Below are 24188 nucleotides of genomic sequence, written 5' to 3'. Positions count from 1 at the left end.
CAAACAATGTTGCAATACGCTTATCTGTAATATTTGATGTGGCCTGTACGAGGCACTATAATCACAGTAGAGAACTACCTCTCTATTTGTTGAAGGACTATGTAGTAAAAATCTTTCAATTAGTTATATTTCGATGAACGCCCCAAATGTTCGAAGATTCTGCTGGTTTTGAGGGGGACTTATCGGCCAACTTAAATGAAGTATGCGAACTGCGAAAGGCGACTTTGTACAGTACTATGCTCTTTTATTCTAAGGCTAGATTGTTAGCCATTTTGCTAATCCTAAAAAGTCACGTCACTTGCAGGGTCTCATAACCTAATGTACCTTAAAAGTATTGCTTAGATTCCATCAAAACTGAGTTTACAGTCTCTGGGGGGGATTTGGGGGATTTGTATTTTACGGCAACAGGATTTGCGTTTCACGGAAAGTACTTTAGTCCAACCACCAAAGGTTGGCATTACGTAGCAACTAATTTGTTTGAAAGGTTTGCGATAGGTCTCCAAAGTCTGGTTTCATCTATCAAAAATGCTATAGAACAAACGGCAGCGGTTATATTTCCCGCTGTCAGCGGCTCTGGTTTTGGAACTGTAGGTTGGAAGTGAGGCCTGCTGGTCGGGCTTTCACCGGGCTAGAGTCAAGCCTGACGCCTGCTCTGACAGCTTAGAGGGCCGCTACCCACGCTGCTCTCCCGGGGGCCGAGGATCATAGAAATGGAACGAATGGAAGTGGACCAGTGCGCCGGCGCAGCTGCTGGGAGCGGGGGCGGGGCTCTTCGTAGATCGAACAGCGCCCCCATGATCACTAGTGTCAAGTAAGTACGAGATCCGCCTGAACAGTCAAGTTTTATTTTAAACTTGAATTGTGGCAGGCTTTGTAAATGTCGCTGTCGTTTGTCTCATTGGTATCTGTTTCCATACCACAGTGATGGCATGACAGTGTTTAGTCCAACAAGTTCAGCCCGGTATCGACGGAGCAGTGTGTCAGTCAACCCCAGCTGCCCTTCTGGGGTGAGAGAGAGAGAGAGAGAGAGAGAGAGAGAGTGTGTGTGTGTGTGTGTGTGTGTGTGTGAGAGAGAGAGAGAGAGAGAGAGAGAGAGAGAGAGAGAGAGAGAGAGAGAGAGAGAGAGAGAGAGAGAGTGTGAGAGAAAGAGAGAGAGAGAGTGTGTGTGTGTGTGAGAGAGAGAAAGACAGAGAGAGAAAGAAATAAAGAAAGAAAGAAAGAGAGAGAGAGTGTGTCGGGCATTATTTGTCCTCTACTCTCCTGTGTGTGTGTGTGTGTGGTTTACTCAGTTCTGTTTCTTGACACTTTAACTGGTATTTGTGTTCTTCTGTGTAGATATAGTCAGGCAGAAAATACATTAACTTCTCTTCCTGTAGGGCACTCCTCTCTCTCCGTTTTCATTGGGCAGCGAGAGACCAGACCACAAAAGGCAGGTAAGGTGAAGAGCATGTTGGGATATTCTGTTCCTCCTGGGGCACCAATCACGAGTCACGTGTGTGTGTGTGTGTGTGTGTAAGACGCACACCTAAACTCCTGATTTGTTTTAGGAGAACATGGAGATGACTCTCAGGGGAAGTCTGCAGAGACTGAGGTAAGACACACTCGGATGCACCCTACATTTAGTCATTTTGCAGACGCTCTTATCCAGAGTGACTCACAATAAGTATAGGGACATTCCCCCCCGAGGTAAGTAGGGTGAAGTGTCTTGCCCAAGGACACACCAACATTTGGCACAGCCAGGAATCGAACTGGCAACCTTCTGATTAATAGCCCGATTCCCTCACCGCTCAGCCATCTGACTCTCTGAATGCAGAAACGTATTGGTCTATCTTTTCTGCAGCGCTTCCAGCCTGACACCTCTTCCACCTGTCAGTCATTGGCACAACCACGCAGGGGTGAGTCCGCCCACCCCGTTGCTATGCAACACCCGCTGGAAAAGAGGGTGAGAGTAGAAGATGAAGGATGTTAAATAGTTTTTTTTTTTTTTTTATCTGTTCCTCCCAGGGCTTCCATTTACAGGACAGTGGCGTCACGCCTAACTCCTCCCCCAGTCCAACTAGGAGGTTCAGGTACACCAGAGTAGATGTTTACCTCTGCAGTGTCGCTTGTTTGGAGCGGCAATGTTGAGCCATTTTGCTTGAACTTATATCTTCCTTCTATATACGCACTCAAACCTTGTCTCCTAATCCTAGGCCACAGAGTTCCACTGTGAGATGGCCCGCACTGACACCCTTGAAGAGGAAAGGTATGTAGTGTGTGTGTGTTTTGTGTGTATGTTTTGTGTGGGTGCGTGTGTGTGTATTTGTAGGTATGTGTGTGTTTGGTATATCATCTGGTCCAACTCGGTTCCACAGGAGGGGTGGAGTCTGATGGCCCGCCCAAGAAACTGTTTATTGCCGGGGTGACAGACCCCACTCACAGCACCAGTTACACAGTCAGGTGAGCTTTACGTAAAGGACACACACACATACACACACACGTACACGATGAGCACACATGGAGAGTTTTCTGTTAACGTCTCTCTGTCCTTCTCTCTCCTCTCCTTCTCTTTCCTCTCCTCCTCTCTCCTCTCCTTCTCTCTCCTCTCCTCTCCTTCTCTCTCTTCCTCTCCTTCTTTCTTCTCCTTCTCTCTCTCTTCCTCTCCTCTCCTTTCCTTCTCTCTCCTCTTCTCCTCTCTCTTTCTCTCTCTTCCTCTCCTCTCCTCCTCTCCTTCTCTCTCCTCCTCTCCTTCTCTCTCCTCTCCTCCTCTCCTTCTCTCTCCTCCTCTCCTTCTCTCTCCTCTCCTCCTCCTTTCTCCTCTCCTTCTCTCTCCTCTCCTCTCCTCTCCTTCTCTCTCTTCCTCTCTTCTCTGTTATTTCCTCCACTAGTGTTTCTCAGGCATCAGACTCTCCTTCTGGGGGCGTGTCTGTGTGTGCGACCACTCAGGGAAACCCCCTGGCCCTGTCCCCACCCCCTTCCTTCACCCCCCACCATCCCAGCATCTAGTCAACCAGCCTATCACAGTCCACAGGCCCGGGACTCCAGCCAATCAGGGCCACTCATCCCTCTCAACCAACCTTCCAGAGTCCCAAGTCCATATTGGACGCAACCCCATAGCCTATCAGAACCCAGGGTTCTGTGAAATTCCGCCTACAGGAAGCGGAAACCAGCCAATCAGAACTCTGGGTTCCATCCAGTTTCTTCTGTTGGTGCACATCACGTTTTCCTTTTGCGCTCGACTTATCAAGAGCTCTTGGGGGAACAAATATGATTTTTGCATCGCCCGAGCCAATCAGATCTTGAGTTGTAATCAAGACGTATTGTAGAAGTTGTACAGAGAAACACACAGCTCCGCTTCGCCCAATCAGAGGGCTTCCTCTGACGCGCCTCGCCAGGAAGCAGGGAGGAGTTGTGTAGCGTTGTCAAGGAGATGACGGGAATAACAAACCGGTAGCGTTCGAGTAACTTCTGGACAAACACACTTCCTTGTCGCCGGCATGTGGGGTTGTTGTACGATATCTCACACCTGCAGTGTTACACAAAACAACGCAGGAAGTGTGGTCGTGGGTACACTGTGAGATCTTTCACGTACTCCACCCTGGGCTGAAGCTCTCGCCCTGCCACAAGCACACCAGAGACACCAGCCTCCGTCAGTGATTCTGAGGCAGGGGCTCCTTTCTTCACATCAAGTCATTGAGTTCGACCCATATTGTTGCTCTTGATGTCCAGTGGTGTACCACTGATTGAGTATATCAGTGAGTGTTCTTCCATTTCGTCCAGAAGTTAGCTTTCAGACGCCAGACACGAAGACCCGTTGATCTTGGGCTGCCTGCTATGGGTGCCTGCTAGTGTTTATATGTGTACAGTGCATTAATATGATACCCAGACGCGAGTGCCACTGGTTGCTAGGGCGCTTAATTATCTGTCCCCCTGGGGGTTTGTACAGCAGATATGTCCACGTCCTAAACCAACCCCAGAAGCTCTACCGAGAGATCTTGTCCGCTGGTCCACCTATTCGGTTTTTCAAGATCCAATCACGTTTGACAGGCGTGAGCAGCTGTGTGGCAGCATTTCGAATCAGCCAATCGGAAAGAAGGTTAGCCGTTCCCACGTTGGGGGGTGCTCCAATCGGATCTTTTCTCAGATCTCCAGAAGCGCGTAGAGGGCGGAGTTAAAGGGTTGGTTTTGGATGATGTGTTTTAATCCCCAGGGCGAAGCTCTACTAAGGGGACCATACAGGCTCCCCTGGTCTTACTGTCTCTGACTGAACTGTTGGTCCGTGTGTGTTTGTCTCCCTCCGGACCGATGTCGGTTTCAGTCACTCCAGGGAAGTTCTTCTTACAACTAAGTGTGTCACTGCATTTTGACGATGGTGCACGTGTGGGTGTGTGCGAGTGTGTGTACGCGTGTTTATCTGTTCTTTGGAGAACTGATATTGTCAGACCTGAAGACCAGAAATGAAGACCAGAAATTAGGATTTTGGTCCTCCTGTTAGTCTTGTGTACCCTTACTTCAGGAGAGAGAGGCAGGAAGAAGACATGCCTAAAATCTACCCACAGATTACATCTAAACATCCTCTGTTTTCTGTAACTTGTCATGGTCGTTCACTCTCAGGACTTCTGTAGTTTTTATGAAATACTTTTGTGTTTAAGGAATTATTAGAGCATCATATGTGTTTTGTCTGTTACGTATGGGGCGGTTTTAGACAAGCTTTCCTACCTGTCCTTGTTCCTTTCAGACCTTCAACTTGTGAATGATGTACAAAGTCTATATAAGCTGCTTAAGAGAAGTGTCTTATTCGGAAAAAAACCTAAACGTCAATCACAGTAGTGTGACTCTGTAATATTAATTAATTATAAGTTGGGTGTGTTCAGAAACGGCCCCCAAAAAAAGAATCCAAAATACTTTCTGGATGTTGAACTTAATGATTTTTGCACAGTATTAGTTTCATATTATTAATCATTATTGCTGTTACATGAATGGGGTTCATATCCCAAATTTAAGACGTTGCGATTACTTGTTTGTTTTGTTTGGTTGTTTCTTAATTTTGAAACTGGTTATAATGTCTAGCTTTCCTGTAACTGAAAAGTGGATAGATCTGTACTCGGATCAGAGTAATTCCTGGAGAGGTTTGATGAATTCATGTTCCCTATCTCTAGTGACAATCAGTCAGTTTTGAATGTAAATAAAGTTTTTTTTTTTTTTTTTTTTGTATCCCTATCAGTTGTTGTTATAAACAAAACAGCATGGGGGAAAAGTAGCTTATTAATTACTGTGAGCGTATAAATATATCCGTTGTTGTGATGTTCATTGTGAACATGTCAGAGCTCCAATTCTCTCTAGGAAATATTCAGACCCGTATTTAGATGGGATCTACCCACATATGTTGCCAAACCCAAGTGATTTATTTTAAGTTGTCATACAGATATTCATGGGCTGTAGCTTTAATTCAGACACATGTATTGCTTACTCTTTCGTAATTATGAAGAGCGCCTGTTCGTACAGAGTCAACGCAGTCAACATCAGTAGACAATGATCTTAACCTCATATCTGATCCCCTACCATGTAAAGTTAGCCTTACGTCAATCTGTGAGTTACGCTTTGCTTTTATAAGGCTTTGACATTAGGTGGCCGTGGAAGTCCCTAAACCCCTCCTTGTAGCGGTTAACCTCCAGGGGAACACAACACTAACTTTGTAGTTGGAGATGATCTGAAGCCAAATAGAGATGCGATCAAGTGCTTCTGAGGTTTGTTGCGATTGACTTCCAGGCCTCTCCTGCCCTCAGCAGGGTGCAGGTGTGCTGTCGTAGAGGAAGAGCACTGTCCAGGAGATAGAACTAGGAGTCGACCTAAGAGAAGGAACTAGGAAGTGACCTAGGAGATAGGAGCCAAGGTCTGGGAGTAAGAGATCGGTTGTAGTTAGTGAATGAGGGCTGTCTCTATTCCAACCATCCACAGAAGGTTGTGTTAAGTCAGGCACGCGTGACCTGAATTGTCATTTATAATATTTTCTTTTCTTTTCCATCGTTTTTCCTGTAATTCTTTAAAATTTGACCGGCCACAATATTGAATGTGACTTGTTTTTCTTCTTCCAAAAACATGTCAGTGTTATTGAGGCCATATTTCCTGGTCTCCCAGCTGGCAACCAAGATAGAAAGGAGGAACAGGAAAGAGAAAGTAGAGGATATATTAATGAGTTTGTGAGTTGAGGAGAGTGAGGTGCAAAAGAGAACTGAAAAGCACATCTACCAGAACATTCAGACAAGTATCTTCAAACTGTAAATAGCTTTTTGACAAAAGTCTCGAAACAAAAAGAGATGTATTTTTATGGAACTGTAAAAGAGAGATAAATAAAATACTATATTCATTCATTCCCTCTGAGTATCTCATGCCTGTATAATTGACGCTAAATATGTCTCATTTTTAGTGGAAACAATGTATACCTTTTAAACATATAAATATCATATATTGTATATGAAAAAATTCAAATAAAAATAGGTGTATCATATGAAAAGTGTCCCTTACTGTGACTTTTTACTGATGATTTCTTACCAATGGCATTTCAGAAAAGTAATGTTTTACATTCATATAATTGTAGTCTTGTAAATCAAGACTTTTACGACCCAGGAGGGAAAATAGTCCAACCTTCACACAAACACAGAGACCAAGGGCCTTTAATCTTTTTATTTACTAAAGTTTGACTGAGATCGTCTATATTCATAATTAGCTGATTCCATTTTTTAATAATTAAACAAAAATGTAATGTTGCACCAAGAGCTTGTGGAGGGGAAAAAAGCCATCTGTTAAAAAATCTGTCTCCAAAATATGTAAATAAAATTCTCTACAAGTCAGTAGCTGTAGTCTGCTGTGTCTGGGTGGAAAGCAGGGTTGCGATTGCTCTGGAATAAATGCAGCGAGGTCAAAGGTCAGCGTGAAAGAAGAGGCAGGTCACTGGAGTTCATGATGAGACTGGAATCCAGATTGAGGCTCTCTGTAAAAAAATAAAATAATACAAATCAATAATTAATTTGGGTAGACAGTAAGCATAGGGTAAGCATATATGCCCCTCTCAGCTTACTCTGATGAGTTTTGCCCATCATCTTTCATAAGCTGAATTCAGGATGTGTGAGCAGGTTCTCTCTCTAAAATAAAATAATCCTTTATTTGTGTCCCGCAGTGGGGAAATTACCATTTGCAACAGCAGCAGGGTACAGAACAGCACTCAAGAGTACAATTTAAATATAAAAAATACAAAATAGTCACACAAACATCCTGCGGCTGACTCCAGATCTGTTATTCACCTTGATCAAAGTTAAGCTTCTTGGCGGTGGAGCCGTCGCCAAGCCCTTCGATGTCCACCAGATCACTGTTTACGTCCGAGTCATTAAGGGCGCTGAGCGTCACATCTAGACACACGTACACAACCCCGCCCACACAAACACACCGAACAAGAGAAAAATATTCGTCACACATTTGTTTTATAACACACAAAATACAAAGGGTATGTGTGATGGGTTACAACAGTAAGAAGTTCCTTTTCCAGTAGGGTGTGTTGCTGTTCGTCAGTGAGGATCATACCTGCAGTTTTCTGTTTTTTAATGGCCGGCTGTAAAGAAGAGGGGCTCTGAAGACCCGTTGTCACGACAACCTGCGAGGTCGGCACGACGATCGCTGTGGGGGCCACGGGAGCAGGTGCCGCTGCTATGGTGACGGCGGTCTTCTTCGTGGGTTTTTTGGGGGAGTCGGAAGAGAGGGGTACCCTGCTGTCTTCATAAATCTTCCTCTTCACTGTGGTCTTAATCTGGGCCCTGTGTGTGTGTGTGTGTGGGGGGGGTGGGGGGGGGGACAGACAGTTAGCATACCATAAGATCCTGTGATTTCTGACAAAGGAACATATTGAGCACTTCTAATTGCATATAAAGTCTTATTCACAAACGCATAACATACTACCTGTGTGCTATATATTCTGGCAACATTGTTCTTTTAAAGAGGATCGTTTTCTAGTCATCAACGAATGTGTGTTGATAAGCAGTACTTCTTTGGGAAAGTAGAAGACTAGGGAGATGTGGGGGTTGTGGTGAAGGGTGAGTAGGGTCCTTACACTGTGCGCTCCTTGATAACAGAGCTGATGTTGTTGAGGTCATCACCAAAGCGCCTCACGGCCGACCGTAACATGTCGATCTCGGTCTCTGTCCATTTGGCTCTGGGGGTGAACAGGTGAATATGGATAGCGAGTAGAGGACATCGGAGACCAATTAGTGTGAGCGGAGGAAATAAAAACTGTTGAATCAACAACCCCCCCCAAAAAATAGTCGGCAATAAGCTACTGCTGCCCTTGTTTAAATATCCTAGATTCTGTTTCCGACATGACGTCTCACCCAGCGGGACTTGAGTCTGACACGGGGTGTAGCTGCAGGGTTAGTTCCCCCAGTTTCGTGAAGGCGGCTCCCGCTGCAGAGAATATCTCTCCCACCTGTAACGCCCATCATCATAAACAAATTAGATGGGCACGTATTCAATTCATCCGCTGGACTTAAGGGCGCTGGACCGCTTTGCACATCTAACTACGCGATTCTCACTAGGTTGAGGGCTTACCTTGGTTGAGGCAGAAGTCATCTCGTGCGGCTGTCTTATAGATATGTTGTGTATACTTTGCAATGTCTGGTGTAAACACTTGCTAATTTACCATACAACAGCAACAACAACCTATTAAGCCAGATAGCTAGCATGTAGCTAAGCCACAATAGCCACCATGGTCAATTGCAAGTATATGCGTTTAAAAGCATTCAAGACGATAGACGTGGTCAAACTTACTACTGGACTTTGAGTATTCAAGTTAACTGGTGAACGCAAAAAAAAACCTTATCAATTCATTTAGTCAAATAACCGATATAAATAAATAAAAATTGCGTGGGGAGTAAAACTACAAGAATAAAGGAAAATGACGCGCAACGTTGAGTTCAATGCCATTGGCCCAGTGTGAGAGGAAGAGGCAGGGCTTAGTTTTGACATTTTCATTGGTCGTCCCCTTGCAGAGAACGAACACTTCCGAAATGTACGGAAATTGCCGAGGTGTTGGTGAAGTGTCAGCTGATGGAGCTGTAGGCTAGGGAGACACCCGTACTTCGATAGAAGCTATTTTAATCGCAAGAATCAGACATTTCATTCGGATAAAAATAACAACAAGAGCAATGCCGTCGCTTTTATTCTGCGGTCCAAAAATGGCCGCATGTGGAATAGTCATCAGCATTTGGGGAGTAATCATGCTGGTAAGGATTAGCACCCGCTAGCTATGATGATGCTACCGAGGTATTTAGCTAGCATCTCTACAGGGCAGATGGTCTGGAGCATCTTGCAGGCCCGGCCGGTGTTTCTTAGTCCAGTAACTAAGTAATAAGCTATTCACCCTTTATGTGGCAGAGATTAGGTACTGTTAAAGTAGCGTTAGTCTTTACAACTGAATGCACATCTTGTTATAATAAAAACATAAATAAGACATGGATGACATCCACCACGAAATGAATGTTACCAACCTGTCAATACGATGCATGGAAGTCCTCAAATATTTAGTCCATTAAACGTCTTTATCTATTTAAAGTGTGAATGAGCCCCTATTAATTACTGGATCTGCTGTTCCCCGTTACTGTAGTTAATGTTGGGGATCTTCTTCAGCGCGAAATCAGCCGTGCTGATCGAGGATGTTCCTTTCACCGAGGAAGACATACGCAACGAGTAAGTGATGAGATGATGGAGAGCTATTGCCAGTCCTGTCAATACGACAGAAGGTACTATAAGGAAGATGTTCCAGCTAGGCAAATGACCAAGGTGTAACCTATGGAAGCTAATTTGCGACATCAAGTTTTTGAATTTTAAAAGGCATTGAATACTTAATATTGACATTTTAACACCACCGAATTTGTTGGTTTTGAATTCACCGCTTTAAAATAGAATATTAATTTTAATCAGTGAAATAATAAAAACAATAAAACTCAGATCCCCCCCCCCCCCCCCCCAAAAAAAGAAGAAAATTCTAGGCAAAATAATTCTTGGCGAACAAAATCGAAGCCAAATGAATTCTACGTGCAAATATTCAAAGCCAAAAAACAGGCTAAAACTTTCAGATTGCAACATCCAGGATACCAAGGTATTGCTTGCCTCAGATCAGACCCCAGGCTGTGATTGGATGAGTGATCTGCATGTAGGCCTGCCTGCAGCTACAGCTGGATGAGAGGGGCCTAAGTAGAGAGGTCTGCAGTTGGACCCTTCTCAGAGAAGTGAGATGGTTTGATTGCATTCAGGCTTGATGGCCTTACCTATCCATTGGTATCCCGGAGGTTGCAATCAAATTTTTTGGGCTCAAAGTTTCTCTGTTCTCTAACCGTGTTTCTCCTGACCTGTTTCTCCACAGTAAAAACCCTCCACAGACTGTCTACGGACTGTACAACCAAGTCGGCATCAACTGCTTCATCGCGGCCGCCATCTATGTGGCGGTTGGGGCAGTGTCCCTGTGTCAGGTGCGACTCAATAAGCGCCAGGAATATATGGTGACATAAGTCCGTCCCCCCATCCCCCGAGGAACAGGCGGGCCACTGCTCCGAGATTCCACACCTTCCAGTGAAAAGATCATTATGTTTTTTTTTGTGTGCAGACACTGCACCATTTCCCTGTTCCGAAAGGGGAGGCATGCGCTGACAAAGTTATTTATTTGTAACTTTAGCGTAGAAACGGTCCATTTTAAGTTATTTGTTTTGGTGTTGTTGACTTTAGACCTTTATTCATTCCATGTAAAATATTTATTCAGTTGACTGAAAAAACGTCGTCCCTTATTATGATGGTAACCTTGACAATAGAGTATATGAAACACTTTAAATTGTGTTGCCCTGTCATACCAAATGTTAGATTTTTGCATGTGTACAAGTCTGTTGGATAGGGTGTAACTAACCACTACAACTGTAGAAAAGAATCATAATCATTGTATGTTTCAATGTGAGCCAAGCCTGTAATCACAGCAAAGTCAGTATATGTAAGTCCGTAGTCAGGTAAATGATTGAAAAGGTTGTCTTAACCAACAAAAGATGAAAGCAATGTTTTTCATATACAATTTGGTGTGTGTGGTTTTGTAAATGTTGGATTTAGTGCTGTAAAACATTGCTTTTAGTATTTATTTAATCAATGGGAAAGTTCAGAAAAACTAATGTGTGGACATAATTTTTAAATTGTATTTATTTTCATGTGTCACTGTCACCTGAGTGTTATGGTTGAAATGTGTATGGGTATACTGATGAGATGAAATCCATCCAGTTTCATGTTCCCTGTAATAAAATGAAATAACCGTTCAGTTTGATGTACGCGAGCTTTTTCATATGCGTCACCTGGCGTCTCAGAGCACAACAGACGGCAACAGGAAAATATAAACAGCTCTGAAAATGAAACGCACCCGCTGCGTTTTAATCAGCCAAAACACACCCCATAAAGTCATACAATGACAATGTTTTGAATGTGTTAAATACACCTGCGAGTCTGATAGTTTACCACGTAATTAAGTTAATATAGATGCCCCTGAAATGTTTCGATAGGACAACTTTGAAGTAGAAAAACTATGTTTAGATGTGTACTAACTAATTGGCAGTTTCAGCAGTTTACCATCTGGAACGGGGTGCGGAAGAACACCTAAAACAAAGCGAGTCAATCGCCCGGAGCTTGGGAATCTTGTATCACACAGGCAACGCTTCTGAGAAGCGGGCCATATTGTTTACATATTGCAGTCAATCGCTGGGTGGCACCTTAATGCGATGCAGGCAAAGCATCGGGTAAATATTTGAAGCAACTTCAAGCTGTGGAACAAGACAACAATCTAAACTAAGTAATAACAAACTCAAGAAGCCATGGATTCGTGGAAGAGTCACGTGCGAGCTCGACTGTTTCAAAGAGACTGTTCTCAAAAAGATCCTTTCGCGGGTATATTCAACAAACGTAAGATGCCTAAACTATTAACTCTAACTCAAACTTGTTAGTGTCTTCTGCATGATTCAAACTGTGTCCATCGTCAGTGTCCTGTCTGGCGGAGCGGCTTGAATTACAAGAGGAATTCTGGAATGACAGGTATAGGCCTACAGCTACTATAAGTTAACTTTTCGTGTCTTTGCGTCATGTAGTGAATTAGGCTACAAAACAATTCGGGAGGCACGAAGTCTCATCTACCATGTAGGTTTGATATCTAATCTAGATTTCCGTAGCTGCAAGGATGATGACGGACAAACAGATGCATGCGCCAGACGAGTGCAACGTCAGCTAAAAGAGAGCGAACATTTGAAAGAAAAAGTGAGTTTGAAGATCACGGTGCTCAGTTTCTATCAGATATTTTTAGTTGTAGCCTTGCAAATCTGGACGAGTCATTCATTCCCTTTTTTTTCTGCCGTGTTTGGTTTAGAGTTGGATGCACTTGTCCTGATCCCACAACAGTTTTCTCCTCCTCAGCCTCATTTGACCATTTTCCTACCTATGTCCCTCTCCATCCTCAGCTTTCCCAGACAGTGTCTGATCTGACGACCGTCTTGTACCTGAAAGAGGCAGAAATCCTGTACTGGCAATCACAGTGAGTGAGCAGAGTTTACTGGACTCTGTGCAATACCATGAACTTTTAACCTATACCCTTTGACCTTTGTTACATTGATTTTGTACTCATACCATTGGCTTGCCTTCTCTGAACTCACAAAAGTAAATTCAGCTGCAATGTCTTGCGTACTCATTTCCAACAGTTCCCGTATTTTAAATAAAGAATTCACAATAACGGTTTCCCGACGTTCTTTCAGAGTGTCTCGCTATCGCAAAGAGGCTCTTACCCTGGCGAAACGTGCCAACGCCTTGCAGGCTAACCTGTCAGATAGCGAGTTCACGGTGGAGGTCCAGGCTAAAGAGCTGGCGGTGATGCGGGTGGAGCAGATGGAGCTGAAGGAGGAGCTGGGAGGAGCCTGGAGAGAGAAGGAGGATCTGCTGGAGAGATGGATGGAGGAGAAGAGGGAGGAGGCAGATAGGGTTAACAAGAATAACGACGTGCAGGACAGGTGACCAGGCACTAAAATTTCTCCTTTGAAAAGTTTGTGTCACATCCACTGTCTATTTACACCCTCATTTGTATGATAAGGCGATATACAATAAATATATACACACACACACACACACACACACACACACACACACACACAGTTCAGAAGTCTTGAGACCACTGGTCAGATCCTTATATTTAGCATTTGTTTCTAATGTAACACACATTTTTCCATAACAAATGATCCATCAGTCATGAGTCATGATCACCATCAACGATCCAGCCAGTCAGTCAGTGATCGATTGTTGTCAGTGATTGATCGTTGTCATGTCCAGGTGGCATCGTTTTAGCCGGAGACTGAACAGACATCTCCACAGAGAGGTGGACAAACACACCTCAACTCCTCCCACCCCGCCTAGCACCGGCGTGACCAAACCATCACCTGCCCCACCGAGTAAGACGTTTCAGGGTCCCTAACATCAGGGTGCGAATTACGGGGGGGGGGGGGGGGATTTAAGACTTAGACCCCCTCAAAAGAGGTAAAAACAACAGGTCGGGGGGTCGATGCACTTCCTGGAGAAGAAGTTGACTCCCCCCGATTGTCATTGTATAATTCGCACTCTGCCTAACAGATCTGGTTGCCTCGAAGTGACTTTCTAAGTATTCTTCTTGTGTCCTTGTCTGTCAGACGACTGTCCCGATGTAGACAGAGACCACGCAGCAGAGTCCACTGGATCACCACTCTGGAGGCCCAGCTGAAGGGGCGTGGCCACCAGGGGTCATGAAGAACTACAACTCAATTGAACTACAACTCAACATGGCCAACTTTCAGCTGCATTGACCCCGCCCCTTACTGTGCTTAACACTTTCTTATAGGCAAATGTATTTTATTGATTAACGATTGTCATGAATAGTAAAGGAATTATGAGATGTTTAAATCTTGCTGAAGGATCCTATTATGTATCTTGTAGCGTTACAAAATTAACTTTTTTGACTTAAGATAACAGAAGAAGCAGGGTTAGGATTAAGAAACGGACCCCATTTCTTTTTAAACAAAAATACGCGTTTAGGTTTATTTAGCCTTTATTAAAAAAGAAAATAAAAATCTTGAAATAAAAAAAATGCAACGGCAAACAATACATTTTCCTTTACCGATTATGAGAATAATCATGGTCATAAAGATGATACAGTAGTAATAATTCATAAATGTCTTCGTTTACATCCCATCATGGTAATATAATGCCGGTCGACATGATGGCATTGCACAGCTCAGTGGTGGCACTTATATATATATATACTCATATATTCACACTTAGCACGGTTGCTTATAAGTACCCCACAAAATGCATAAAGAGGAAAAAATAAATCATACAAACTGAATCACAGGTTCATAATTCGTAGTTCACAGCACCGCCCAAAAAACATGCTCCATCGGTTCTCATGTCTCGTGTGATGGGTATGGAGGGAGGGTGAAATCAGATCTGAACAGATGAACTTAGTAAGAATACCCATGCTCTGAAGTGTGTGTGCGGTGTGCGCAAAGTGGCGCTGACTTAACAGGTGGGATCCTGCCAGGCCTAACGAGGGTGGAGAGACTGAAGGTGTGTACAGGTGTGTGTGCAGGTGTGTGTGCAGGTGTCTGTGTAGGTGTGTACAGGTGTGAGTACAGGCGTGTGTGTACAGGTGTCTGTGTAGGTGATGTATGCAGGTTTGTGTACAAGTGTGTGTACAGGTGTGTGTGTGTACAGGTGTCTGTGTACAGGTGTCTGTGTACAGGTGTCTGTGTACAGGTGTGTGCACAGGTGTGTGTACAGGTGTGTGTGTAGGTGTGTGGTTGGTCAGGTGGGTGGTAACGGTGTGTTACAGGCCTGTGATGGTTGACTGACAGCTGGTCAGGGCCCATATCCTCTAATCAGCCTCGTCTGAAGAGATGTGTGTGGCAGGTCAATCCACAAAGCTAGGGTTTGTGTGTGTGTGTGGAGGGGGGAGGGAGGGGGGGGGTAGCTAGGGGTGACTTGAATACATTTGATAACGAGTGGGTTGTTTTAGAGCATGTATGTTTTTGCCAAATTACGTCTCAAGCAGCCACAGATACAACACGCTATGTTCCTCTTGATTCTCCCTGCGTCAGCTTGGCACAATTTGAGATTTGAAAGAAGAAGAAAACAAATGGAATAAAAGAGAATCTCTCAGGGGCCCCTGACAAACACACACACACACACACACACAAACAAACACACACACGCAAACACACACTCACTGTCTCCCAACTGACCACATCCTCCCCCATCTCCAGATGTGTGAAACAGCTGTTCCGCGACATGGATGGAAACTCCCAACAACGCCACAGAACAATATTAAGTTAACACTGACGGTGGTGGGACAATGGCTGGTCAGACAGACGCTCAGACAGACAGGCAGGCAGACAGACATACCACGAATGGAACACAGAACGCAGAGGAGCTTCACAGCAGGATCCAAATCCAGCTTCCTCAACATGCCTCCTTCCCACCACCCACAGTGTGTGTGTGTGTGTGTGTGTGAGCTCTAGCAGTCCTCGTCTTTGTCGTCCACCGTTCCTTTGAGCCGCAGGCGGGCGAAGTCCTCGAACACGAAGTCGTCATCCTGGGAGATACTGCTGCTGCAGGAGACAGAGAGAACATGAGATCATCGACCACCACGCTTACACGATACAGGAGGGAAACAAGGAGACAGGGGAGGAAACAAGGGTACAGAGGGAGGAACAGGAGAGAAAGAACCTCTTAAAAAAAACGATATAATTCCAAACAACCTACTGAATACTCACTTTGTTTCAAATTCTATAAGGTTGGTGTCGATGGGAGGCTCCAACTCAGGCACAGCTGTAGGGCAAACACACACAATGACATGTCAGGGCGGCGTTGCCACGGCAACGGCCCGTCGTCTCCATGGCAACCCCATGCGCGAGGAGGAAGCAGGCAGAGAGTGATGCCAGAGTCCGAGAGAGGGAGGGAGGGGGTGGGGGGGTGGGGTGGTCTGCAGATAGGAGGAACGGGACGATGTGTGATGAGATTAAGGACCCCAGGATGAGGATAGGGGGGCGACTGTACCTGATTGGGGCCGTGATAGGGGCAGCTCTGTGGGCTTGGGGTGCATGAGGACGAAGGGAAGCTCCACCGACACATCCCTGCAGACACAGAGAGAGAACCACACGTTACCCCCTCCTGATCACACACCAACCCCTCCTGAACACACACCAACCACAGGGGGAAGGTCAAAAACAGCGACCTTTCCGAGGCCCTGATTTGATGTAAACATCCAGGGAAGGATCTCCCTGAGACAGAGTAGGCCTAAACCTTCATGCTGTTAGCACAAGACTAGACCTGGTCTGTCCGGGGAAAAAAAACTGAAAATGTAAAAGAACGTTAAAGTGTAACTAGAACACATTTGGTGATCAAGCCACCTTTACAATCAACAAAGCAAAGACTTCAGATAAAAACACATGGTTGTGTTCAGACAGGGAGGTAGACTTTAGGTAGACAGGGACACTTTCACGGGCAACACGCCGATGGCTCAATGAGCTGTCTGCAGCGAAATCAAGAGGGACCCATTTAGTCAGATAAACTGGACAGATCGATTCGTTCACAGTTTGGGTCACCTCGCCCAATCGACTGGCGTCTCATTGGCTGAAATTGACTTGCAGATGATTGGACCATCATCAGGTCTAGGGCTGCCAGGCACGTGGAGTACAATTGATGACTGTTGGCGTGGCGACGGTTATCAACCATGTATCTAGGCAGAGCCAGTAATCACATGACAGCGATGTGATTGGCTGGCCTGCTAAAATACAGAGAATTGTTTTGGATTGGCCGAGATAGTCCAAACCTTTCCATGAAAAAATAATACATTTATTTCAGCTAGCGAGATCAGGATTGGTTTCAAAAAGGTAGGGCAATCTTTAAAAAAAAATGTTATTAAGAAAGTTGGGTTCTAAGTTGCTCGACTGAACACAACCAGGGAAGCAGTGCTCTGAGAAAACCTCTTAATCATGTGAAGAGTGTTATGAGATCCTCTTCTAAAAACAGCCTATCAGGTTACATAAGTCCCTGCTTACACCCAATGAGAACACACCATTGTGACAACCAGGAACAAAGCCAATGAAGGAGCGCGCACACACACACACCTGGAGCAAGTGTTCAGACCACTACACAAATTAGTTGGGGTGCAAGATTAACAAGGTGTACACACACACACACACACACACACACACACACACACACACACACACACACACACACACACACACACACACACACACACACACACACACACACACACACACAGGTGGCGGCTGAGACGTCATATTACCTCTCCAACACGCCACTCAGCAGTCTGAAGCGACCCATGGGGGAGGGGACGGATGGAGAGACAAACGCAAGAGGAGAAGAGAGAGAGAGAAACAAACACTCAACAGGAGAAGGGGAGGGCATGAAATGAGGAGACCTCCAGAAAACGCAACCAAGAGGAAAAGGAAGGGAAGGGAGGAGAGAGTACACAGCGAAGCGCGAGTGGAGGAGGAAGGGAGGGGGCGAAGGGAGGGGAGGGGAGGAGAGGGGGATGGCAGAGAGAGAGAGAGAGAGAGAGAGAGGAGGGGCTGGTGAGAGTCAGGGTCCAATATGAGATGCAGTGGCAGAGTTCACATACGCGGCTGAGGTAGAGACACAGTGTTGTAACGGTGGAGGGTGCCTGTGGGAACAGGAGGGGCGCGTGGAGACTCACCCTCCGCGTGACACCACCAGCTTGATCTTTACCCTGTAGGACACAAGGATCCCCAGGACCTCCTTGTTGGTCACATCCTTCACACTGACACGCCCACACATAAGGAGAGAGAGAGAGAGAGGGAGAGAGAGAGAGACAGGGGAAAGAGAGAGCAGGAGAGAGAGAGAGAGAGAGAGAGAGAGAGAGAGAGAGAGAGAGAGAGAGAGAGACAGGGGAGAGAGACAGTGGGAGAGAGAGACAGTGGGAGAGAGAGAGCAGGAGAGAGACAGACAGGAGAGAGAGACATGGGGAGAGAGACAAGGGGGAGAGAGAGAGACATGGAGAGAGACAGGGGGAGAGAGAGAGGAGTGTTAGACAGGCTTTGTAAAACTGACAGTATGTGTGCTCAGCCTCTCCCAGCAGTAAACATTTGCACAAACTGAGTTTGCATGAGTTTGCCATCTTAGCATGTATGAAAACGACAGAGTGATAACTCATATCTCACATGATACCAGGGCCTTCATGTGTGTGTGAGGGTGTGTGTGCGTGCGTGTGCCTCACATGGTGGAAGAGGCCAGGTTGGTGTGTGTGTGTCTCACCAGAGTGTGTGTGTGTTTCACCAGAGTGTGTGTGTGTGTGTGTGTGCGTGTGCCTCACATGGTGGAGGAGGCCAGGTTGGTGTCCTCGTGTTTCAGCTTGCCGTCCAGGGCCAGCCCTCTCTTCTCCCTGTTCTTATCCAGTGTGGGGGTCAGGGTGTACACCTTGCAGAACGTCGAGCTGGACGACACCTGGTCACTGGACGCCACACACACACACACACACACACGTCAGCAACAACTAACGCCTTAACTTGGATAAAGGGATGGATGGATGAAGGGATGGATGGAGGGATGGATGGCGTGATGGATGAAGGGATGGATGATGGATGGATGATGGGATGGATGGATGAAGGGATGGATGGATGAAGGGATGGATGGCGTGATGGATGAAGGGATGAATGGCGTGATGGATGAAGGGATGAATGGCGTGATGGATGAAGGGATGGAGAAGACTCACTCTGCTTCAGCCTGAGCGACTGGACACTTGTACTGAGCTGTACTGAAGAGACAGATGTCAGCATACTGCCGCACTGAGAGACACAACAGCAGAGAGAGGGGAGGGGGAGGGGGAGAGGGGAGGGAGAAAGGGGAGGGGGAGACGGGATGGGAGGGGGAGAGGGAGAGGGGAGGGAGAGAGGGTGAGGGAGAAAGGGGAGGGGAGGAGAGGGGGAGACGGGATGGGAGGGGAGGGGGAGAGGGGAGGGAGAGAGGGTGAGGGAGAAAGGGGAGGGGAGGGAGGGAGAGAGGGTGAGGGAGAGAGGGGAGGGGAGGGAGAGGGAGAGAGGGGAGGGGAGGGAGAGAGGGGTGAGGGAGAGAGGTGAGGGAGAGAGGGAAAGTGTTACTTATTTGAAAATGTGTGTGTAGGAACCAGTCCACAGACACGCAGGAAGTCAAAGCCCACCTGAGATCTTGACTCTCTTCACTGTCTTGGTGGAGTTGTTGGTGACGTGGACGTTGACACTGATGGGTTCTCCGTGGTAGTACAGCTGGAGACACGGCACACACACACACACGTTAGCAGGTGTGAGGGAGTGTGTGTGTGTGTGTGTATGTGAGTGTGTGTGTGTGTGTGTGTGTGTGTGTGCGTGTACCTCCTTATCCAGAGAGGCCTCCAGGTGCAGGGAGCGGTCCGACATGAGGAAGCTGCGGGTGGTCTCCACCATGGGCTGAGGCCCCGGCTTCTCTGGAGCATACTGCACCTTCCTGATCACCAGACGCACAGAGTTCCTGCTCTCACACACACAGACACACACACACACCGAGGTCACGTGCATGTCAGCTGATGCACACAACCATTATAATCTCATGCACTCAATATGTTGCATCATACACACACACACACACACTACTATAAGTTTGTTTTACCGTTTGTGGATCTTCTCCTCTATCGTTTTGGCACAGAACGCTCTGATCTCAAAGTCAACTCCACACGCCTGAGGACAGCAAGGAATGGGGGAGAGGAGAGAGGGAGAGAAGATCGAGGGAGAGGGAGAGAGGAAAAGGAGAGAGAAGAGAGGGAGAGGAGAGAGGATAAAGGGAGAGGGAAAGGAGAGAGTAGAGAGCGAGAGGAGAGAGGATAGAGGGAGAGAAGAGAGGGAGAGAATAGCAGGGGATGGGGGAGAGGAAAGAGGGAGAGGGAGAAGAGAGGGAGAGGAGAGCAGGGGATGGGGGAGGAGAGAGGGAGAGTAGAGGGACAGGAGAGAGTGTAATAAGAGCAGGGGATGGGGGAGAGGAGGGAAAGAAGAGTGAAGAGAGGGAGAGGAGGAAGAGTGAGCCAAGGACAACCAGGAGAAAAAGGAGCACAGGCCTAACAGGGTGTCTGAGTGTGTCTTTGAAAGAGTACTACTGTGTAGGTTTCAGTGCCGTTTTCAGCATCGGTAGTAAGAGAAGTGTGTGTGTGTGTGTGTGTGGGCGAGGGCGTGTCCCCCCCTCACCTTCCCTGTGTCCTCTGGTCCAGGCTGCAGAGTGACTGAGCAGGGCAGGTTTTGAGGAATCTAGACGAGACAGAAACACCACAACAGAGTATTCAATACGACAGGTAAGCACAAGGCTTCCCTTTATATTTACAGCGTGTAGCAGAATAGAGGCCTGTGTTGTCTCATCTAGCAATTACGTCATATCAGGCAAAGTAGGTGTGTGTGTGCATGTGAGAGTATGTGTGTGTGTGTGTGTGTGTGTGTGTGTGCTCACAGTAAAGTAGAAGGGGTGAGTGTGTGTGTGTGCTCACAGTAAAGTAGAAGGGGTGAGTGTGTGTGTGTGCTCACAGTAAAGTAGAAGGGGTGAGTGTGTGTGTGTGTGCTCACAGTAAAGTAGAAGGGGTGAGCTTGCTGGGGTGTGTGTGTGCTCACAGTAAAGTAGAAGGGGTGAGTGTGTGTGTGTGCTCACAGTAAAGTAGAAGGGGTGAGTGTGTGTGTGTGTGTGTGCTCACAGTAAAGTAGAAGGGGTGAGCTTACTGGTGTGTGTGTGTGCTCACAGTAAAGTAGAAGGGGTGAGCTTGCTGGTGTGTGTGTGTGTGTGCTCACAGTAAAGTAGAAGGGGTGAGCTTGCTGGGTGTGTGTGTGTGTGTGTGTGTGTGTGTGTGTGTGTGTGTGTGTGTGTGCTCACAGTAAAGTAGAAGGGGTGAGCTTGCTGGCCCAGCTTCTTCAGCAGCCTCTCCTGCAGGCGACTGTTGGGCTTGCGCTCCTCCGCGAGGGGGGGGAAGGCCTGGAAGGTGGATATGTACAGATCCTTCCGGAACGACAGACCCAACACATCCAGGTCCTCGCGGCCATACCGGAACGCACAGGTCAGGGTCACAAAGACTGGGATGGGGAGAGAGGTGGTGAGGAAGGATGGGAGGGAGGAGGAGGAGAGGGGGGAAACAGGAGGAGAGGTGGAGGTGGAGGAGAGGGGGAGGTGGAGGAGGAGAGGGGGGAAACAGGAGGAGGAGAGGGGGGGAGGAGTAATATGATGATGTGTTGGTTTAACGAGTACACCCATGAAGATTATCCAACAGGATTTGCGGATGTTAGGCAAAGATAAACAATTACACAGTCGCTGTGCTATCTGGCAGCTAGCATACCTTTCCTGTCTTTCAGGTATTCAGGGTCAACCAGGATTACACCATCTACAGCAACAGCAAATGAAAGAGAGTGATGTTGAAATTGTTTCTCTTGGGGACAAAAGGGAACTAGAACATTTGAAACGCGCGCACACACACACACACACACACACACACACACAAAGACTGACAACAGATTCCTCATCAAACGCATGGCATTTATTACTTACCAACCGGATCGACCTGGTCAAGGTGATCCACGAAATCTCTCTTTCCCAGGTATACGGTGACCTGTTACCGGGAGACAGCGAGGGGTGAAGAGAGAAGGGATGCAGGTAGAGATTGAGGTGTGGGAGACCCTAAAAGCAGGTAGTCGGGTGTACTGCTGAAAACTAAGGCCTAACCTGGGATCACATGATGGCTTACCTTGCAGTTGGGGCTTGACTTCTTGAAAACTCTGAGAAAGGAGGGAGAGACACAGAGAGAGACACAGAGATACAGAGAGCGAGATACAGAGAGAGATACAGAGAGAGAGAGAGAGAGAGAGAGAGAGAGAAAGAGAAGTTAGGGAAACAGAAAATGCAGAGTGTGTGATTTTCACACCTCTCTCCATCCACTCTGACCTCCAGTTCATCTCCCTGAGCGGTAAATCGACGCCGACCCAGTGTCCTGTCTCTGGACAGGAAGCTCTCACACAGTGCCACTTCCTGAAGAGTGATCACTTCCTCTTAACGCCTACGTCACAACTACCACAGCAGATTGAAAATGGCATTGTGACAAATAGAACTTCCTCGCACGGTCCGGTTGTCAAAACACATGGAAGAGGAAGTAAAAGGTTTGGACGTCTATGAATTTTCAAATGAGAATGTGTGTGTGTGTGTGTGTGTGAGGAACTCAATGGTGACTTCTTCAGCACACACACTCAGACTGGATCTCCTTGGCCTAGACCTTTGCTGTTTCTTCATTAACAAGCCCCTGTTACATTTCATAACTGTCCTCCACCACCCCGAGCCCCTTAACACACACACACACACACACACACACACACACACACAAACGTACACATGCAAGGCTAAACTCAGGCCTTAACAGTTCCATTTATTTCACCCTCAAACTTGCAGCCAGAGGACCTTGAAAATTAACACAACACACAGAACCTGCACGCAAGGGACGTTACAAATCCCTGCAGGACCTCAATCGGCTTTACTTTTGAGATTGACATGGAATTTTATCAGCCTTTACTCTTCTCTGAGGCAAAGTAAACTTCACGTCCCCAATTTGGGAGAAAGGGTGATTGAATCTCTCTCCACGGAGCAAAGGCGACGCATGTACGGGGGTTTAAACCACAGTACTACACACAACGGTGTAACATCCGACTACTGTTTTAATACCGACACTAAAACTGCATACAGTATGACAGCGAAGAGGGTCTGCCTGGGTTATGAAGGACGCCATGTCCTGTAAACAGTCATGGACCATTGGCATTCGACAACATACCAGCATACGATGGTCACGCGTGTGACACATGATTACAACTGCAATACCATACTGTAAGCTTGTTTGTTTACATTTGCATTCATTTACTTCACCGCGTTTGAAAAGACACCACCACTGGCCATGATACACAAATCGATACGCAAATCGTACGTCAAATATGCGTCACTGATAAAGGCTTGTTTCCTAATCTAGGAAATAATTTTGCTGATAACCCAAGAATTTGAGGCCCGTGACAGCTAAAATTGAAAACTATGAATATATCCACATGCCTTTCTAAGAATCTGGCTTTGGCCAGGGAATCGTTCTGAAATTCTGTAGTTTTCATTACGGGATTTTGGCTAGCTAGCTGACCCCACAAAAAAGCTGCAAATTGTGAAACCCGTTAGCTCGTACTTATCTAACATCACAGCGAGTCAGTTGTGATATCAAATATGGTCATACGCCAATTAAAGAGCAAAGCAAACAATCACAATAATTTGCGTAAAAATGGTTTAATGCAAGCTAACGTTCACCCCACCCAGCTTGCTGGATATGCTACTAGCTAGTTAGCGAATGGGGGTGTTGATCTCCTAAACATATTTGCCAGCAATACCTAAAATAATTCACAAATAATAAAGAAACCAAGCACAATTTGAAACATTCCATTGACCAATTTTGGCTACCTAACGTTAGCGACACAACACGCTTTTTTTAGAGATTCTTAACGAGCTAGCTACTCCTGGTTGCAAGAGGCTAGATAGCAATAATTCCATGCTCAAAAGCTAGCAGAATAGCTCGGACTCGGGAGAGCAAGCTAGCCAGCAGTGGCAACAGACAAACGAGCTGTAGTCGTCCCGTGAAAAGTGAGTACCTGGTGCCCGCCTTGTCCCCCATCTCCTCGGCAGGCCTTCGGTATAAGGCTCGCAACAGAAAAAGCGGTAGCTACGTAGCACCAGTCTTTATATATATCTTTCCAGTGTTTCTCTTCGAATCCTGTGTAGTTACACCTGCAAGCTAACTAGCTAATCTACTGTCCGGTTCGTCTCGTCTCGCCTTCCGTGCTTTTCGCTTCCGCGAAGGCAGGACGACCCTTGGAATGTTGATATGATGCGCGTTTTTGGAGGCAAGTGCTGCAGCGTTGCGCAATAGGTTTGCATTACAAGTATTTTTGAGATCGAAAATGACTTCACACTTAGTAAACCAAGTGTATTGATTGCATAACATAATAATACATTTTCTGTACGGTTAGAAATCACATCATGGGTAAAAAATCTAAAACATTACCCATACATTTGGGTGTGAGTATGCAATG

General features: G+C 46.4%; 5 protein-coding genes across 11 annotated transcripts; 3 read left to right on the top strand and 2 right to left on the bottom strand.

Annotated features, from left to right (window-relative positions):
• The first annotated feature begins 61 nt into the window (after positions 1 to 61).
• LOC146246346 (P2R1A-PPP2R2A-interacting phosphatase regulator 1) lies at positions 62 to 6350 on the top strand. 3 transcript variants are annotated; one of them, XM_084683698.1, is made up of 10 exons: positions 62 to 200; positions 660 to 811; positions 923 to 1007; positions 1377 to 1433; positions 1548 to 1591; positions 1841 to 1895; positions 2005 to 2069; positions 2193 to 2245; positions 2355 to 2439; positions 2868 to 6350. In XM_084683698.1, exons 1-10 carry the CDS (start codon positions 147 to 149, stop codon positions 2983 to 2985), a joined length of 768 nt encoding a protein of 255 aa, XP_084539824.1. In that variant the 5' UTR covers positions 62 to 146; the 3' UTR covers positions 2986 to 6350. The 3 variants fall into 3 exon arrangements, with proteins under 3 accessions (XP_084539824.1, XP_084539826.1, XP_084539825.1); XM_084683700.1 differs by having other exon boundaries at positions 63 to 200; positions 592 to 811; XM_084683699.1 differs by having other exon boundaries at positions 63 to 200; positions 569 to 811.
• Positions 6351 to 6631: 281 nt separating this feature from the next.
• Positions 6632 to 8893, bottom strand: bacc1 (BPTF associated chromatin complex component 1). Its single transcript, XM_084683704.1, has 6 exons — positions 8575 to 8893; positions 8358 to 8452; positions 8081 to 8182; positions 7558 to 7787; positions 7281 to 7385; positions 6632 to 6970 (listed from the first exon to the last, which is right to left on the bottom strand). Exons 1-6 carry the CDS (start codon positions 8593 to 8595, stop codon positions 6906 to 6908), a joined length of 618 nt encoding a protein of 205 aa, XP_084539830.1. The 5' UTR covers positions 8596 to 8893; the 3' UTR covers positions 6632 to 6905.
• Positions 8894 to 9030: 137 nt separating this feature from the next.
• rnasekb (ribonuclease, RNase K b) lies at positions 9031 to 11317 on the top strand. Its single transcript, XM_084683705.1, has 3 exons — positions 9031 to 9248; positions 9629 to 9711; positions 10388 to 11317. The coding sequence occupies exons 1-3, from the start codon at positions 9171 to 9173 to the stop codon at positions 10530 to 10532; spliced, it is 306 nt and encodes a 101-aa protein (XP_084539831.1). The 5' UTR covers positions 9031 to 9170; the 3' UTR covers positions 10533 to 11317.
• A 156-nt stretch (positions 11318 to 11473) lies between these two features.
• On the top strand, positions 11474 to 14076 carry LOC146246343 (autophagy-related protein 16-1). Of its 2 annotated transcripts, XM_084683702.1 has the most exons (7): positions 11474 to 11952; positions 12030 to 12081; positions 12216 to 12300; positions 12501 to 12574; positions 12792 to 13043; positions 13360 to 13478; positions 13713 to 14076. In XM_084683702.1, the coding sequence occupies exons 1-7, from the start codon at positions 11865 to 11867 to the stop codon at positions 13781 to 13783; spliced, it is 741 nt and encodes a 246-aa protein (XP_084539828.1). In that variant the 5' UTR covers positions 11474 to 11864; the 3' UTR covers positions 13784 to 14076. The 2 variants fall into 2 exon arrangements, with proteins under 2 accessions (XP_084539828.1, XP_084539829.1); XM_084683703.1 differs by having other exon boundaries at positions 11475 to 12081; positions 12206 to 12300.
• Positions 14077 to 14089: 13 nt separating this feature from the next.
• arrb2a (arrestin, beta 2a) lies at positions 14090 to 24087 on the bottom strand. 4 transcript variants are annotated; one of them, XM_084683691.1, is made up of 16 exons: positions 23748 to 24087; positions 21827 to 21857; positions 21631 to 21691; positions 21422 to 21466; positions 20965 to 21161; positions 20295 to 20354; positions 19726 to 19793; positions 19452 to 19587; positions 19262 to 19346; positions 18818 to 18890; positions 18419 to 18556; positions 17783 to 17866; positions 17372 to 17395; positions 16114 to 16190; positions 15831 to 15885; positions 14090 to 15665 (listed from the first exon to the last, which is right to left on the bottom strand). In XM_084683691.1, exons 1-16 carry the CDS (start codon positions 23768 to 23770, stop codon positions 15572 to 15574), a joined length of 1251 nt encoding a protein of 416 aa, XP_084539817.1. In that variant the 5' UTR covers positions 23771 to 24087; the 3' UTR covers positions 14090 to 15571. The 4 variants fall into 4 exon arrangements, with proteins under 4 accessions (XP_084539817.1, XP_084539818.1, XP_084539819.1 ...); XM_084683692.1 differs by having other exon boundaries at positions 14090 to 15662; XM_084683693.1 differs by lacking the exon at positions 17372 to 17395.
• Positions 24088 to 24188: the final 101 nt, after the last annotated feature.

The sequence above is a fragment of the Hypomesus nipponensis genome, chromosome 20 (assembly GCF_054491055.1).
Source record: "Hypomesus nipponensis isolate SF chromosome 20, ASM5449105v1, whole genome shotgun sequence".
Lineage (NCBI taxonomy): Eukaryota > Metazoa > Chordata > Actinopteri > Osmeriformes > Osmeridae > Hypomesus > Hypomesus nipponensis.
Note: the sequence above shows the minus strand (reverse complement) of the source record. Positions and strands in the feature narration are given on the sequence as shown.

Coding starts and splice junctions, on each gene's coding strand:
- rnasekb (XM_084683705.1), top strand. CDS start 9,171: ATGCCGTCGCTTTTATTCTGCGGTCCAAAAATGGCCGCATGTGGAATA. Junction 9,249..9,628: donor TTTGGGGAGTAATCATGCTG/GTAAGGATTAGC, acceptor CCGTTACTGTAG/TTAATGTTGGGGATCTTCTT. Junction 9,712..10,387: donor GAGGAAGACATACGCAACGA/GTAAGTGATGAG, acceptor GTTTCTCCACAG/TAAAAACCCTCCACAGACTG.
- bacc1 (XM_084683704.1), bottom strand. CDS start 8,595: ATGACTTCTGCCTCAACCAAG. Junction 8,453..8,574: donor TGACTTCTGCCTCAACCAAG/GTAAGCCCTCAA, acceptor TGGGCGTTACAG/GTGGGAGAGATATTCTCTGC. Junction 6,971..7,280: donor GAAGCTTAACTTTGATCAAG/GTGAATAACAGA, acceptor ATTTTTTTACAG/AGAGCCTCAATCTGGATTCC.
- arrb2a (XM_084683691.1), bottom strand. CDS start 23,770: ATGGGGGACAAGGCGGGCACCAG. Junction 20,355..20,964: donor CTCACCCCTTCTACTTTACT/GTGAGCACACAC, acceptor TGTCTCGTCTAG/ATTCCTCAAAACCTGCCCTG. Junction 17,396..17,782: donor CTGGTGGTGTCACGCGGAGG/GTGAGTCTCCAC, acceptor GGGTCGCTTCAG/ACTGCTGAGTGGCGTGTTGG.
- LOC146246343 (XM_084683702.1), top strand. CDS start 11,865: ATGGATTCGTGGAAGAGTCACGTGCGAGCTCGACTGTTTCAAAGAGAC. Junction 11,953..12,029: donor CGCGGGTATATTCAACAAAC/GTAAGATGCCTA, acceptor GTCCATCGTCAG/TGTCCTGTCTGGCGGAGCGG. Junction 12,575..12,791: donor ATCCTGTACTGGCAATCACA/GTGAGTGAGCAG, acceptor ACGTTCTTTCAG/AGTGTCTCGCTATCGCAAAG.
- LOC146246346 (XM_084683698.1), top strand. CDS start 147: ATGTTCGAAGATTCTGCTGGTTTTGAGGGGGACTTATCGGCCAACTTA. Junction 1,434..1,547: donor GACCAGACCACAAAAGGCAG/GTAAGGTGAAGA, acceptor GATTTGTTTTAG/GAGAACATGGAGATGACTCT. Junction 1,592..1,840: donor GGAAGTCTGCAGAGACTGAG/GTAAGACACACT, acceptor TCTTTTCTGCAG/CGCTTCCAGCCTGACACCTC.